Source organism: Spermophilus citellus (assembly GCF_964194105.1).
Source record: "Spermophilus citellus genome assembly, chromosome: 2".
NCBI lineage: Eukaryota > Metazoa > Chordata > Mammalia > Rodentia > Sciuridae > Spermophilus > Spermophilus citellus.
Window position 1 is genome coordinate 151521489 of NC_138183.1, and position 17648 is coordinate 151539136.

Here is a 17648-nt window from a genome sequence, read left to right on the forward strand (position 1 = left end):
ATGAAGGGGGGAAAAGTTTGTAAAGACATTGATGGAATAGTATAGTCCAATAGCAAGTACTAAAGCCCAGAGACTGCAATAAGCACAGCACACATGACAGATAGAAAAGGTCAGCATGGCTCTGCAGCAGAATGAATAAGATGGTGATGAAAAACAAGCTTGATCAGAGGCCAGCTCACATACATATTTGCTGGCCATAGTAAGGAACCTGGATTTTTTTTCTAGCAGTACAGAAGACACTGCCAGGTTTCATGTGAATAAATATTATGATGTAATACTGGAATTCATAGTTTCTGTGTGAAGAACAAACTCTGGTAAGGAAAGAACAAAAGCAAGGAGAGGAGAGAAAGTAGTCCAGCCAAAAGATTATAATGGATAAGTCTAGAGTTTTGGTGGCTGAGTTGCTGAGAGGAAGCTGAGAGCTGGGGTATATCTGGTGCATTTCAAACAGAATTTGCTGATGGCTCAGGTTTGGGATGTGAATAAAACAGAGAAATCAAGGATAACTCTTGTAAAACTTTGGGCTTCAGCAACTGGATATATTAGAGTCATTCCAAAACAAAAGACTAAAACTGGTAAAGGCTTGAGAGAGGGAGGGGAAAAAATTATATATATTTGGTGGTTGTGCTGAGGATGAAACCCAGTGCTTCACGAATTCTAGGCAAGTACTCAACCACTGAGCTATATACCCTGTTTTTTGAGGGAAAAAAATCAAAACATTTTGGACATGGTAAGTGCAAGGTATTTATCAGATATGCAAGTGGTTCCAGCCATACTCGTCTTCTTATGTGTAAACTGAGAATAATAGTGGCACCTCACAGGGTAGTCATGAAGATTAGGTGAGATACATGTGAAATGCTCAGAGTACAATCTGGACCACAATAAACACTCAGTTAATGTTAGCTATGCCTATTGTTATGCAAATGGAAATATCAAATAGGCAGATGGTTGCACAGGTCTAGAATTCCACCAAATAGTATCAGAGACAAAAGATTTTGTTGGTAGTCATATAGATGAAGGCTGGATGAGATCACCAGGAAGAATGTGTAGACAGAGAAGGCAGGCAAAAATGGACTCTTGAGTACTTTCAACATTTGGCAGATGAGGGGAATTACACAGAATCCTGAAAATTAATAACTGATGAGTTAAGTAGATAAACAGTAAGTATAGTGTTATAGAATCCAAATAAAAAGGGTATGTTTTTATTTTTTTAAATATTTTTTATTTTATAGTTGGACACAATACCTTTATTTCACTCATTTATTTTTTACATGGTGCTGAGGATTGAACCCAGGGTCCCGCGTGTGCGATACAAGTGCTCTACTGCTGAGCCACAACCCCAGCCCAAAAAACAGGATATTTGAAGAGAGTTATCAGCTGGTTCAAATGATGCCAGGATGAAGACTAAGAAATATCTATTCAACCTAGTAAAATGGAGGTCCTTGAGAATCATGATAAAGAGTTATTTCAGTGGAGTCCTGCGAATAAAAGCCCAATAGGAAAGGTTGAGGAGAGAATGAGAGGTGAGAAAGTAGAGACAGCAATTACACATAGCACTTTGAAAAAGTTCTGTCAAAAGGAGCAAAGAATCAGGTAGTAGCTAGAAGAGGACATAGGGTCAAGGGGTTTGAGGGTGGTTTTTGTTTTGTTTGTTTTTTTGTACCAGGCACTGAATCCAGGGGTATTTAAGCATTGAGCCACATCAACAGTCCTTTTTATATTTTTTTAGTTGTAGTTGGACACAGTATCTTTATTTATTTATATTCTTATGTGGTGCCGAGTATCGAACCCAGTGGCTCAAACGTGCTAGGTGAGCATTCTACCACTAAGCCACAACCCCAGCCCCTATTTTTTTTGAGATAGGATCTTGCTAAGTTGCCAAGGCTGGCTTTGAGCCTGCAACCCTCCTGCCTCAATCTCCAAAGCCAATGGGATTATAGGCATGTGTCACCGCACCTGGCCTTTTCAAGAATTTAAAAAAATAATTATATTCAGACAGCTTTATATTGTGATGGCACCGATCCAGTTGTGAGAGATAAACTGCAGATGCAGGAATAGGTACAATCCCGAATGGATGAGAAGTGATGGAATCCAGAGCTTGAAAGTAGACTCTGGTCTTCAACAGAAGGGGGGCACTTTTCTTCATTCAGGGGCTGGGGCTGAGTGGTAGAGCACTTGCCTAGCAAGTGCAAGGCCCTGGGTTTGATCCTCAGTACCACATAAAAATAAATGAATAAAATAAAGGTATGGTGTCCAACTACAACTAAAAAATATTGGGCTGGGGATGTGGCTCAAATGGTAACACGCTCACCTGGCACGCACAGAGCACTGGGTTCGATCCTCAGTACCACATAAAAATAAAATAAAGATGTTGTGTCCACCAAAAACTAAAAAATAAATATTAAAAAAATTCTCTCTTTAAAAAATATATATATTTTAAAAAATCTTCATTCATTCTTATATTTCATATAATACAACTGCCTCTCAAGAGTCAGTAGTACATCAGTAAATGAAGACTAGTAGCTAAATTACTCCTAAGGACAATTCTGTTAATATTAATTTTGAAAAGTTTCAATTTTCAAATAATCAATTTCCAGAATATCTTGCAAAGTACTACAATTTTAGTACTTATGCTCATATTCACACTATTCTTCAAGCTGAACTTATTAAAAAGAAAAGTAGAGCCAGGCATCATGGCACATGCTTGTAATCCTAGCAGTTTAGGAGGCTGAGGCAGGAGGATCACTAGTTCAAAGCCAGCCGCAGCAACAGCAAGGTACTAAGCAACTCAGTTAGACCCTGTCTCTAAATAAAATACAAAATAAGGCTGGGGATGTGGCTCAGTGGTTGAGTGCCCCTGAGTACCAAAAAAAAGGTAGATAGTAAGCTTCCTGAGAGAAGAGCTTGTTCAATACTAAAGTCCCAGCACTTAATAATGTGCCTAGAACATAAGATGATCTTTCAAAAGTTAATTCCATTCTCTAATCTCTGTCCTTTTCTTACTTTATAGAGTACAATATTTATGACTGCCATTTAGGAAGATGAGCCTCTTTGCAGGTACTTTTTCATCATTTTTAATATAAGTAAATGTAGTGATACCTGTAAAACATTTCTAAAATATAAAAATAATGATGTGGGATCAATAAGAGAAAAATATATTCAAGCATGGTCAAATATGTAGACATCCAGAGACAAATTTTTTAAGCTAACAAGGTTACTGAAAGTAGTCAAGAAATGTAACATGGGGCTGGTGTGGTGGCTCAGCGGTAGAGCATTCACCTAGCACATGCAAGGCACTGGGTTCGATCCTCAGCACCACATAAAAAGATAAATAAATAAAATAAAGGTACTGTGTCCAACTAAATCTAAAAAATAAACATTTAAAAAAAAAAAAAAGAAATGAGGGCTGGGGATGTGGCTCAAGCGGTAGCACGCTCGCCTGGCATGCGTGCGGCCCAGGTTCTATCCTCATCACCATATACAAACAAAGATGTTGTGTCTGCTGAAAACTAAAAAATAAATATTAAAATTCTCTCTCTTTCTCTCTTTAAAAAAATAAATAAAATAAAAAATTTAAAAAAAGAAATGAAATGTAACAGTTTTTGAACAGATATCCTAGTATCTTGTGAACAGATAGGCAGGGGCAAGGGCTGATTCTGTGGGGTCACTGGTACCTCAAAGAGAAGAATGATTTTCTGAATGCATTAACAGAGAGGAAGAGATTTAAACTGCTTTAAATATAATCTCTGCCTGATGTTGAGAATAGTAACACAAAAAGATCACCTAGGATTATAGAGTACAAAGACAATAATACACTTTCTTAAATTACAACAGAAGGTAAAATTTTCATCCATATAAGAATGAAGTCCAATATTCAGATATTTAATTCAATTCTACCTAGCAACTATCACTCAAGAAACACAAATGCTGCCTATTTTGTAATCAGAGGAAGAAGCAGTTCTCCTCATGCCTACTCCTACTCTACATTAACAAGATCAAGAAGCAAAGATGTCCAGCAGCTTGGGAGGCTGACACAGGAGGATGGCAAGTTCAAAGCCAGTCTCAGTAACTTAGACCCTAAGCAATTCAGCGAGAACTTGTCTCTAAATAAAAGATTTAAAAAGGGCCAGTGGGTGCTGGGATTGTGGCTCAGTGGTGGAGCACATGCCTAGCATGTGTGAGGCCCTGGGTTCAATTCTCTGCACCACATATAAATAAATGAATAAAATAAAGGCCCATCAACATCTAAAATAATATTTAAAAACAAAAGGCGGGGGGGAGGCTGGGGATTTGGCTCAGTGGTTAAATGCCCCTGAGTTCAATCCCCAGTACAAAAACAAAAACAAAGAAACAAAAAAACACACACTGAGCAAAGATGCTCAAAACAGCCATCAAATGAGACAGGTAAACTTTACCCATCCTGCTTCAGATTACATTTTTGTAATCCCAGCAACTCGGGAGGCTGAAACAGGAGGATCCTAAACTGGACAACTTAGTGAGACCCTTTCTTAAAATAAAAAGAGCTGGGGATGTAGCTCAGTGATAAAGCCAAAAGAAGGAAAGAAGGAAAAGTAGTCATAAAATAGCTTGTCTTTAAAAGCAAAACAGAAACAGAAACATGAATGTCTTCAGATATTAAGCTATTCAGATTCTTGGCAATGTCCCTAATTACTTTTCAGAGTCATTTAAAAAAAAAAAAAAACAAGAAGGTATATTTCCTCAGTTTCTAAGTCTAAACTGACTTATCTATTGGCAGAAGCAAAAGAAATAAACCCATCTGGCAAACTGTAAAAAATTAAACTAATCATCATAATCACAAGGTTTATACTCCAACAGGAAAAGTACCACAAAATGACCAGATTTATTTGTATAGGGTGAAAAAATTAATCAAACACCAACTTTGTTTTCAGAGATGGTTCTTTTTATTACAAGAGGACTTGGTCTCTCATATGCCAACTTTAAGTAGTTAACTTCAGTTTGAGCCAAATCCTCATTCAACTACAAGTTTCAGTTCTTCTCTTTCAGCTTGTTGTTCTCATCCTGATGCAAAAGTCAAGCTGCATCTTTCCTTCTGGGAAGATGGGCTGTTGGATGACCAACAGCAACTGGGGTAACACCGAAGAAGCCACAACTTTCTTCCCACTCTCAAGGTAAATAGGGTCATCTCTTCTTTTTTCTTTTTGGTGCTGGGGATTAAACCCAGGGCCTTGTGAATGCAAAGAAAGCACTCTACCAACTGAGCTATATCCCCAGCCCCAGTCAAAATGATTTTGATCTAATATTTTTTAGGAATTAATGTTCAAATATAGAAGGTGGGAAATTTTGTGTTCTTAATTTTCTGAAAAGCTAATTGGTGTCTTCAGATTACCACATCATATTTGGAAGTTTGCCATCACATTCTGAGAAGACCACATTAGGTGGCATTAACCCATTAATAAAAAAAAAAAAAAGTCCCTGGTATTTTTTATTATTCTAATAGTAGAGACTCTCAAGAAGAATAAAGAAATCCTAACTACTCTTTGTTTTTTTACTTTCTTGCTTTCTGAATTTATACGTCTATGACTAGCAATTAAAAGTTACAGGAATAGTATGAATCTGTTCTATTTCCAATTCCCAGAGTTTCTCAGAAGATGGCCAGTTTTACAATCAGGGAGTCAAACTGCCCTTCATTTTGTCATCACTTGCAGATTTCCTGAAACAATCCAGCTTCACCTATGAACTCCAGTCATTTTGAGAAAGACTGGTTAAAAGTATACCCCATTTATTAAAAGAATTTAGAAAATATTTGAAATATATAATTAACCTTAAATAAACCCAGTATCCATTCACCTAAAAGAAAAAAATTCATGCACAGTGCCAGTACTAAATTCAAAAGTCCTAAAGCTTCAATAACCCAACCAAGGTTTTGGAGCTAAATGCTGGTAGGAAAACTGGCTGGTGTTAATATCAACTCTGCCCAGAGTTTTGGTGATCTATATGAATAATCCCAATTCAGAGTTTTCATTCTGACTGTACAGGAAATGCTTTCTGCAACCCAACACATCTAAAAAGGTTTCATTCTGAGTGATGCAAGCCCTCCACACAGCCTCAAAAGCCAAGGGTCAGAGGCTTTTTATAAAACTAATTCACATGAAGCAAGATTGGAAATGACTTGCAAGCACTTGTGATAATGCATCCACAGGCAGTGATAATCCTAAGAAGGGATATTTTGCAGTGTTACTCTTTAATGTAAAACTAAAAATGCGCATAAAAGCTACAAATGCTTGTTTTCTACTTTAAGTCCACATCACTGTTTTCCTGATGTTAAGATTTCTCTCTTAGCTCCACTTAATAAAAGTTTTATTCTCCTATAAAACCACTACAAAAATCATTATTTCATATAGGCATTTCTCTGGAAACTTACTACTAAAAATTAATTATTTTGCCACAAATTGACAGTTCAAATCAAATACTTTTAGGGAACCAATGAGGTCCTAGGGCCCTTGGGGAATTAAAAAGTATAAAACATGATCCATGTCCTCAAGGAGCGAAGTAAGAATACATTTATTGATTCTCAGAAGGGGAAGGTCATAAAAATTCATCTCCAGAGAAGATTATTTTGGTAACTTTTTTACCAACATTGTAATGAAAATGATCATTAGTAGCAAGGTTTACCTACTACTCCTTACTTTATTTTAAGCCTATTTTTTTTATTCTAATATCAGTGGAACTAGAAAACAGCTGGTTACCATTCCTAATAATGGATCCATTCATGTTTTCTGAAGTTATAAGTTGCCTCTTAACCTTTCTTTTTTTCAACCTTTCCTCATAGGACTGACTTCCAATCACATAATCATCTTTTGAGTCTCCTCAGAACCGTCTCCAAGGTCTCCTCATCCCTTTTAAGTTGAGGAACCTAGAAATGGAAACAACACTCAAGTAAGGGGATGATCAGTGCTAAGTATTATCTACATAAAAGATAATGCCATCCCATCAGGATACCTCAACATCACTTCCACAACCTTATAGGACTTTGTAAACCTTTACAAAGTCCTACAATGGCTCTTAGGCTTTCCTCTGCCATACTTAAATGAGTTTAGTATTTTTTAAAAATTACTCAAAATTATCCTATCATGTGCAAGTTCTTCTAGCTTATGTAGTATGTCCTTGCAAAAATGTTCTTTTTGGGGAGGCAGTGGCTCCAGGGATTGAACTCAACCACTGAGCCCCATCCCCAGTCCTATTTTGCATCTTATTTAGAGACAGGGTCTTACTGAGTTACTTAGCACCTCACTTTTGCTGAGGCTGGCTTTAAACTCTCGATCCTCCTGCCTCAGCCTCCCAAGCTGCTGGGTGGGATTACAGGCATGTACCACCACACCCGGCTACAAAATGTTCTTAAAACTTGTATGTACATTTAATTTTCAATTTAACAAAGTCACTAATCACCTTCTATACAAAAAGTCATCACCGTAAACAATGTAAAACATAAGTGAAAAAAAAATGATGACCTAGAAATGGTCTCTGCCTTAATGGAATCACAAACTAATGGGGGAAAGATAGACACATTCAAAAACTGTTCAGAACAAAAGAAAACCTGGATATTCTTTGAGGACAGTTATAAAGTGCAATAAGAAGAGGAAATAAGAAGTAGAGTTTCCACTAGCATTAGCATCTATGAAAGCTTCATGGGAGAGCTAGGATGTGGGGATCTGAGTTGAGTCACAGAAGATGAATAAGCTACAGGCAGGTCAAGAGGGAAAGACTTTAAGGCAAAGGGAGGGCTTTAAAATGTAGAAAGGCAGGACTACAAAGACTCAGGAGAACATCTATTAGCTTGGCATTCCAACGTAGGTACAGCTGAAAAGAGAGTATGGATGTTGAGGAGATAAGGTTCAAGATGTAGAAATGAAGGCCAGCTAGACTATGAAGGGCTGAGAATTTTAAATTGTATATTAGTTAAAAGTCAGAGTTTTAGGAAAATAGTGACATAATCAGATTATATTTAAGAAAACTACTGGCAACCCTGTAAAGGGTGAAAAGGGAAGGCAGAGAGACCAGATGTAGGAGATTATCCCAACAATCCATGCAAAGGTAATGAATTTCTATTGGGACTGCAGAAACTGAAAAGTAGGGACAGATTAAGGAAATGCTACCACACTCTAATGGATGTGACTCAGAAATCCACTAGATGGGGGCAGGAACAAGAAGGACTTGAATAAAGAGCAAGAATGAACTGTCAAGTAGATGTAGGTTAAGATTTTAATCACAGTTTGGCCACATACTAACCATATGACTTAAACTACTTGTCTGTGTGTGCCTCAATTTCTTAATCTGTAAAAGATGGTGTTCTGAGTATATTCACAAACTTTTTTTTTTTTTTGTAATATCAGGGATTGAATACACAGCCAGGTGCATGCTAGGCAAGTGGTCTACCACTAAGTTACATCCTCTGCTCCCTTTTAATTTTATTTTGAAAAAGGGTCTCACCAAATTGTCCAGGCTGACCTGGAACTTGCAATCTTCCTGCTTCAGCCTCCTGAGTAACTAGGATTATAGCTGTTCACCACCACAACCTGTCAATTTTCTTTTTTTGTGATATGTACAGCAGAACTATATTTTGCCTTCTACAGCATACAGTCCTCTACTAGCTATTCTTAAACTTTAACTTGCTTTGACTATTTGAGGGTTTGGGGTTTTCTGCAGTACAGAGAATTGAAGCCAGAAGAGTTCTGTCTCAGAGCTACCTCCCCATCTCCTCCCTGACAATTATGCAACTCATGGGGGCATTATTTCTTGGTATCCTACCTGCCTATTTACTTATTCTCCTCCTCCTCTCTTTTTGCCTTGTCCCTAATTATGTTTTGGTTGGACACCAATATTATCAAGATGAGTGGCTGACCTTCAGTTTGGTTCCACTGAATTTACAGAAGAACTCAACACGTGCTAGGACAGACACTTGGGAGGCTGAGGCAGGAAGATTGCAAGTTCAAAGCAGCTTCAGCATTAGCAAGGCCTTAAGCAATTTAGTGAGATTTTAAAATAAAGAAAAAGGCTGGGGATTAAGTGATTAAGAGCCCCTGGGTGCAATTCCCATACAAAAAAAAAAAAAAAAAAAAAAAGCTTGACACCCAAAGCAAAATTAAGAACATCTTGAAGTCAAGATGTGTGTAGCATTCATGTTGGCAAATGGAGCTTACAGTACTCAATGGGCACACATATAAAGGTATACCTCAAAATAATAAAAACCAATTATTTTGGTAGGAAATAAAAAAAGATTACAGTAGTTATGTCCTTTCAGTTTCTTTATTCTAATAATAATGAGGGCTTCCCATGTGCCAGGCAAAGTGCTAAGTGCTTTGCCTGCTGGTCTCAATTGAGCTTCACAATAACTTAGAACCTAGATTACCCCTAATTTAAGAATGAAAAAAAAAAAACTGAGAAGTCAAGAAACTTTCCAATACCTCCAGCTAATAAATGGCTAAAATGAGATTCCAGAGCCCACAGTTTTAATAGCTCTTAAGTACTGTGCTATACTATCTCACAGTATTCCAGATTAGATTATAAAATTCTGCCTCGGGGCTGGGGATGTGGCTCAAGCAGTAGCGCGCTCGCCTGGCATGCGTGCGGCCCGGGTTCGATCCTCAGCACCACATACAAACAAAGATGTTGTGTCCGCCGAAAACTAATAAAAAAATATTAAAAAAAAAAAAAGATTCTGCCTCTCCTTTGTAAAGGTGTTTATATATGCATGAATAAAAAATCCTAACCAGAGATTACCAATGGATTTCCTCATTAACTAATCTTAAGAGATATGTTATCCCAAGATTTTAAGGCTTATAATTAAAGGCAATAATCCAGAGACAATGTTGTGTTTGATCTAAAAATTGTCAATATTCACAGATGGACAAAAATTGATACTGGCATGTATAAATATTTGTTCTTCTAGGAGTAAGATGATGACTAACTTCTCCCTAATTTTTAGAACTGAGATAGTTAAAGGAGAGCCTAATGAAAAAAACGTCTTCAAAAACACTCCTCATGGGTTGGGGTTGTAATTCAGTGACAGAGCGCATGTGTAAGGCACCAAGTTTGAATCTCAGCATGGCATATAAATTTTAAAAAAAGTCCATCAACAACTAAAAAAAAAAAAATTAAAAAACCCCAATCCACAAGGGTATTATATTCTCCTTATTCAAGACAGAAAACCATAATTACTTTGACACTATAAAATGAGCATGAAACAATGCTTCAGCAAAGCACCGACAAGGGACAGATCTCTCAAATAGTTCCAATATTAGAAGGGTTCACAATTCTCACTGCTGATAACAAAACATCTCCACACATGGGCTGGGGCTGTAGCTCAGCGGCAGAACGCTTGGCTAGCATGTGTGAGGCACCGGGTTCGATCCTCAGCACCACATAAAAATAAATAAAATAAATGTCTAACAAAAACTACAAAACCTCCACCCAAACATTCCAACCAAACACAAAAATCCAAGAAATAGGTAAAATATATGCCAGAAACTCCAAGTCCTGAAATAAATGCCAGTGGAATAGATCCTATTCACTGGTGCCTAATAAGGTATTGCTGTAGCAATAATTAAAGGTAATATAGGGAGGAAGAATAGGAAGAAAAGATTAACATTAAACAGAGACATGAGATGGGAGGGAAAGGGAGAGAAAAGGGAAATTGCATGCAAATGAAGGGAGACCCTCATTGCTATACAAAATTACATATAAGAGGTTGTGAGGGGAATGGGAAAATAAACAAGGAGAGAAATGAATTACAGTAGATGGGGTAGAGAGAGAAGATGGGAGGGGAGGGGAGGGGGGATAGTAGGGGATAGGAAAGGTAGCAGAATACAACAATTACTAATAGGGCATTATGTAAAATTGTGGATGTGTAACCGGACGTGATTCTGCAATCTGCATTTGGGGTAAAATTGGGGGTTCATAACCCACTTCAATCTAATGTATGAAATATGATATGTCAAGAGCTTTGTAATGTTGTGAACAACCAATAAAAAAAAATAAAAAAAATTTAAAAAAAATAAAGGTAATATATCTGGGGAAACCCCTTCAGACTATTTGTCAAATAGAAAAACAACTACTCATTTCAATGAAAGGGGAATTTTCATACACTGTATATAAAACTGCCAACTAACTCTTATATTTACATCTTTGTTAACTGTTTCCTTAAAACTAAAATTCACCAAGATGGTATATGCAACATCTAAAAAAGTTAAGCCAAACTTGGCTTCTTAAGAAGTTTTGTACTAACCCTACAAGGAGACTTTCATCACCTACAACTACTACAAATCACACAACAAAATTCCCTTTCAAATACCTTAGTCTTTATAAAAGCAAATGTTCCACAGTGGCTCTAGCCTCATGGTTGGCTTCCCCTGTTGTGTAACCTGACAAGGTAAAAAGCTCATTGAAATATTTAACAGTGGTGGTATGGATTTCTTTGGATAGGTCAAGAAAAGCAGATCATCCTTTTTAAAAATATAAAGAACCATTTTATGGGAAGTCATTTTCTCAGTCCAAGTGTCTGTGCATTTCCTCAGCGCTTTCTCAGAGACCTTATTGAAGGGGGAAATGAAAAGGCTGACAAAAGGACCCCTTCTCCCTCCCTATTCCCAGCATAATCTACCTCAGCCACAGGGCCAGTAGCATCCACACAGTCATAAATGCCAGCAATTAGAGAATAAAGCCATAAAACCACCCACTCAGGTATAAGAGTGCAGGCCTCCAGCTTTATTTAATGCATGCCATAAATGATCCTGAACTTCCTTCTTTCAGGTCTTCTTCATGACCAATGAAATGACAATAACAACAACAACAAAATAGTCCTTTGTCTGCCTACCTCATACTGATACAATCAATGAAACCATCTGGGCCCAGGTGAAGGACTTAAGAATCCTTTTCTTAATAAAAGACTCCCTGTTTCCTCTAGCATGCCACATACAGATATATGAAGGGAGCATATTTTGAGCACTTATAGAACTAAAGTCAAATTACTTTTTCCAGTGGGGGAAAAAAGACTTATTCTGAAACTATTCTAGAAGCCAGCCAATTTCTCACTTCTCAAGCAATATTAGCACTACAAGAATATTCTTTTATTAGTTCAACAATTTCTAGAGCCTCCTAAAGTCCGTTCTAATCTAAAAAGTTAATTTGAATCTCAAAGCTAACTTTCAGTCTGTTTCAAAAAATCTGACATAATTTAGGAGCAACCAATAATTTCATTTGATTGTCTTCACAACCTGCTGGTACACAAATATCACAAGTCTGTGATTTACTCCATGACAAGATTTCATTCATCAAGCTTCATAAACCAGTCTAGATGAGATCCAAACAAGTGCTTTATATCAGTGAACACATGAGCACCTTCTTTTCTACTAGTGCCTACAGGGTTAAGAATCTGATTAAAATAGGTGTATCATGCCAGACTCATTAGTAATTTAACCTTTCTTAATCCCTGAAAATAACATGCAAACAAAGGAAGGTCCCACCCCAACAATCCTTAAATAAGTTCCTCCCAAAGTAGTGATGGTCACAAAGCTTCCCCCTTTCTCAAAGGTCCAAGGCACTAGGCTCCACCTTGGCAGAAGAAGAATGAAGAGACAAGATATTCACAAAAGGTTCAATTGAAGGCCTTCAGTTAAGTGCTAGAAGGAAGCTGTGCCAACACTAGTGGAATGTGGGCAGGCTCAAAGAGATCTTAATTAGGAGACCTACAATTAAAACACATCAAGTCTCCAAAAGAGAAGCACTGCAGTCTGTTATGCCTCTGAGCAAAAAAAGCATGGTTGCCACCCCCTCTAGACACAAGGCAAGGGAGGCAACAGATATAGAATCTGCACAGTTGTTCTCTGGAAGGACAGCTTCAAGGTGAGCAAAGAGATGAGAATTAAGTCAAAATGAGAATATTTTTTCTTAGCTTCCAATCAGAAGGTAAATCACTATTTTGTAAATGATTTCAGCAAGGACCATGTGCTTTAATATAATTCAATGGAAGATAAAGTTACGGACATTTCATAAGGTTTTTAGTGAGAGATGACTGAAAAAGACTGAATTTCTAATGCTCAGTAAAAAACAAAGAAGTTCATTTTGAACATAAAGTAGGTATTTGGACTAATAAATACACTGATCTACTGAACTTTTCATTTAAAAGCTTAAGGAATATACTACTTAGACTGAAAATAATGTACAACAATGAAAACAAGAGCCAAACAAGAAATTTAGCCAAAGAAGAGGGCTTCTCTACACACCAGATAATGTCTGGGGTTCCTACAGGTTCTCAGAACTTTGTTTAAAACTATCTTCAAGCCAGGCAGTTGTGTACGGCTGTAGTCCTAGCTGAGGCAGGAGGATTGTTTGAGCTAAGAGTTCAAGGCCAGCTTAGGCAACATAGTGAGACCCCACTTCTTAAACACTTTTTCTTCATTTTTCTTTATTGGTTTTGTTTGTCTTATGTGGTGCTAGAGATCAAACCCAGGGCCTCACAATGCTAGGCCATTGCTCTACCACTGAGCTACATCCCCAGAGCTTACGTGTTTCTTATAAATGAAACTGGCTAACTTCAGTTATATTTTTTTTCCACAAAAATCAAAACTTCCCACCAACTTGGAATTTCTCCTAATAATGATGCCAGTTAAGTGGGCAAATGTACAAACTGATATTAAAAATCACAGTGGCTCATGCCTGTAATCCCAGAAGTTTGGGAGACTAAGGCCCTAAGCAATTTAGAATTAAAAATAAAAAGGGCTGGGGATGTGGCTCAGTGGTTAAACATCCCTGGGTTCAATCCCTGGTATCAAAACCAAAAGCAAAAACAAAAACAAAAACAAATCATCAAACAGGAGCACTGATTCTCATTCTTGAAATACACACAAAAGAAATTCTGACCTGATCAAAAATTTAATATAAGTCAAGATAACGGGGAAAAAAAGGATTCATGAGCTATTTTGTGCAAACTTTTCATTTTACGTATCAGAAATTTAAGGTTAAAAATAAATTGTTGGTCTGGAGTTGTAGCTCAGTGGTAGAGCACTTACCTAGGACATGTAAAGCACTGGATTTTATCCTCAGCACCACATAAAAGTAAATAAAATAGAGGTATTATATCTATCTACAACTAACATACATATATATTCTTTTTTTTTTTCATCAACACAATGACATGTCAATGGGCACAGTGGTGCATGCCTTTAATCACAGTGGCTTGGGAGGCTGAGACAGGAGGATCACAAGCTTGAGGAGCCTCAGCAATTTAGCGAGGCTCTGAGCAATTTAATGAGAGCTGTCTCACAATAAAAAATAAAAAGGGCTGGGATGTAGTTCAATAGTAAAAGGCCCTTAAATTCAATCATCAGTACAAAAAGAAAAGTAAATTGTCCAAGGTCTCCTAACTACCCAGTGACAGAGAAAGGGAGAGAAAAGGCTAAAAATGAACCTCTGATTTCTTAAAGTTCACAATAAAATAAATTCTACTCCTATTATACAGAAAGCCCACATAGGAGATCAGCAACACCTATGTACTTTTAAAAATAATCCCTTCCAGCCAAGAATAGTGGCACTAGCCTGTAATCCCAGCAGCTCGGAAGTTGCAGGATTGCTAGTTCAAAGCCAGCCTCAGCAACTTAGTGAGGCCCTAAGCAACTCAATGAGACTCTGTCTCTAAATAAAATACAAAAAAGGACCGGGGATGTGGCTCAGTGATTAAGCACCCAAAAATTCAATCCATGGTACAAAAAAAAAAAAAAAAAATCCTGTTTTAACAGAATTTGGTCATGAGGAATTCTTTTTTTAAAATTATATATATATATTTTTTAGTTGTTGATAGACTTTTATTTTTTTCATTTATTTATATGCGGTGCTGAGAATCGAACCCAGTGCCTCACACATGCTAGGTAAGTGCTCTACCACTGAGCCACAACCCCAGCTCATGAGGAATTCTTAAATACAGTTGTTACCAGAGAGTTATTCAATAGGAACAAAGTTAGGAATCAATGATAGTAAAAGATAAGTCTCCTCTGGTAACAGAGTCCCAACAGGGAAGTCATATGGAAGTTCTGTCACCTACTTTTATTAGTATTAACTTAAAGGTTTTGTTATGGGCAACTTCTAGTCATTATTCAATTACAGAAACCACAATTTACTATTTAAAGAGGTCAGGATCATTTGGGGTTATATAACCATTTCTTTTTCATGAATCTAGACAAGACTTGATATGGAGCTGTGAGCAAGTTCTGAGAAGCAATCTTTAGAATTCTATATCAACCCAGGTGAGCCCTTTTGGAACTTTATCATTGATTTGCAAGATTATATAAGACTAATGCTTAGTTCTTACACTGAAAACTACCAGATCAAAGGAGATAATCACTCTGGTTTAGCACTAACAACACATCAACCTATACCAGATTGCTTCAAACTACCACATAAAAAGATTACCAAGAGCTCATTCAAGCCTAATCAGAAAAAATTCTGAAGTTTAATGTAAGGAGTCAACCACTCTTCTCATAGTTAAGTAGCAAGTACTGTTCAGGCAACAGTTTAAAAAAAAAAAAAACCCTTACTAATATCATCTTATTTAAATTAACTGCAACTCTTGAGAAGCTTTACATTATACACTAATGTGAATCAAAATAAAACACCAATTTACAATCATTTCATAACACCAGTAAATAAGAAAATATATAGCACCTGATTAAAACTTTTAAGGTGATTTTTCAATGACCAACAGAAAATATTCTGGTGCCCAGACATTAGGTCCCTGAATCCAGGTCTCTCTCTTTCTGACCAGTCTCTTGAAAAGCTGTGATTGGAAGTTGTCAGCATAAAACTTTGCTTTAGAATATGTGATAATATTTGGGAGGTAAAATTTGTTCCTTCATTACAAAGTATATAAGCATGTTAAACAAGAAGAAAATGCTTCTTAGGATCCCTTAAAACAGACTAACTTCTCTAAGACAGACTTTCTTATTATACTCAAATATACATGGGGCTAAAATTCTATATATAACCAGGCAAGTCTCAGTTTCTAAAATAAGCAGGTAAATGAATTTTTTATTTTTATTTTTTTGCTGCTGTATCTTTTAAAAAAACAAAATCAACTCACATTTAAGCACCAACTCCATGCAAGTAACCTGAACGGTTCAGTCTTTTTGTCATGTATGAGGCCTTTGGTTCTCCAACTACATGGGATCTGTGTTGTTAGCTTAAAAAATACAGAATTGGCCTTTCAAAAAAAAATAATAATCTACAGCAACCAATAAATAGTCTCAAACAACCCTGCTGATTGCAGCTGCCTTCTGAAGGCTGGGAAAAGGAGGTGGAGATAGAGCAGAGAGAGGCAGGGAGAGGGGACGCTGCTGCTAGCTACATAGCAAGGAACACGCCCCCATCATGTCCTCCTTGCTGTCAGAAGGCGGTTGTTGTCAGTCTCCTGATCAGACTGCCTTAGAAACATTTTTTAAAAGGAGGCACTAAAAAAATGTCAGCTCCTTGAGAGAAGGGGCCGAGGTCCCTGGGATCTCCTCCCTCCCCATCTTCCCAGGATCTTTCGGTAAATCTAAAGGGGTGTGGGGCACAAAAGGCAAAAAGGGGTTTGCCCAGGATATTTTGTGTGCACCAACGGCAGAGCACGCAGGAAACGGCTGGTTGTTATCTTTCCCTTTCTGTTTCAATCAAGAGCACTCCAGAGCAGTAACCCCCTACCCCCCTTCTCCTCAGCCCCTAGCAGCTGCTCTTCCTCCTCCTAGCATCCCCCATCCCGTTATTCCCCCCCTCCCCTGTGTTTCAAACTCCCCCTTCTGCATCCAATGGAAAACAAATGCGCAACGCCACTGGCTGAACCTGAACTCAACTTTCCTTCCCAGGGCAACTTTCCATTTTACTGAAGAAGGCTGTATAATGACTATCAAAAGCATCCCCATTCTACCCCTTTACTAATGGGGAAGGGGCAAAGTCTGGCCCTTCATTCAAACTGGGTTCTCTTATAAGAATCAGAGATAAACCTAACGCCTCCCTCTAAGGAATAACTTTGCTTCATAATTCTCCTCTTTCTCCCAAACCAAAGCAAACACGAGCAAAGTAAAACTGTCCCTTACCTACTCTCCTCACCCCAACCCGGCTTCCCCCATCCCTTGCAAGCCCCAGGATTGGCCTAGGAAAAGGTAGATCAATACTGAAATGTCGAGAAAAAGAAGGGTGGGAGGGAGCTAAGGCTGGAGACTGCGTGCTCTCAGGCGCAGTGGGTGGGGTAGGAGAGCAGCTGCTTCCCATGGGAGGATGTTGCCCAAGTACCCCTACAAACACCTCCCATCACCGGACCCCCTTCCCCAGAGCTGGAGGGAAAGCCTGTTCCTCTCCAAAAGAGTGCTGGAAAGCTGCTCTTCTCAAAGGCTAGGGGACGCTGGACTATTTCCCCTCAAAGATGCCACTGATCCTTCATTCTGAAGGAGGGACTGGGTGGAGTGTTAAGTAGAGTAATTAATTCCCTGCTACCAGTAGACTAGAAACGGTGGCTCTGGAAGATGGGGGAAGAGACCACTGCAGGAGGAGAGCACCGTTATGTTATCTTCGAAGGGAAGGAGGTGAGGGCTGGCAAGGAAGAGAGGAAAGGAGATTTCCCCGTGGGGTAGGGCGGGACGCGGGAG

At 38.0% G+C, this 17648-nt stretch overlaps 1 protein-coding gene across 4 annotated transcripts in view; it reads right to left on the reverse strand.

The window, feature by feature from the left end:
* Window positions 1-17648, reverse strand: part of KMT2A (lysine methyltransferase 2A) — an 85702-nt gene that overhangs the window by 66175 nt on the left and 1879 nt on the right. For 2 of the 4 annotated variants that reach the window (XM_081311892.1, XM_081311891.1), the window contains exon 3: window positions 16109-16207. The exons of the other annotated variants lie outside the window; for them this stretch is intronic. In XM_081311892.1, the coding sequence (XP_081168018.1) occupies window positions 16109-16207 (99 nt within the window). The remainder of the gene's footprint in view (window positions 1-16108; window positions 16208-17648) is intronic. 4 annotated transcript variants of the gene reach the window in all.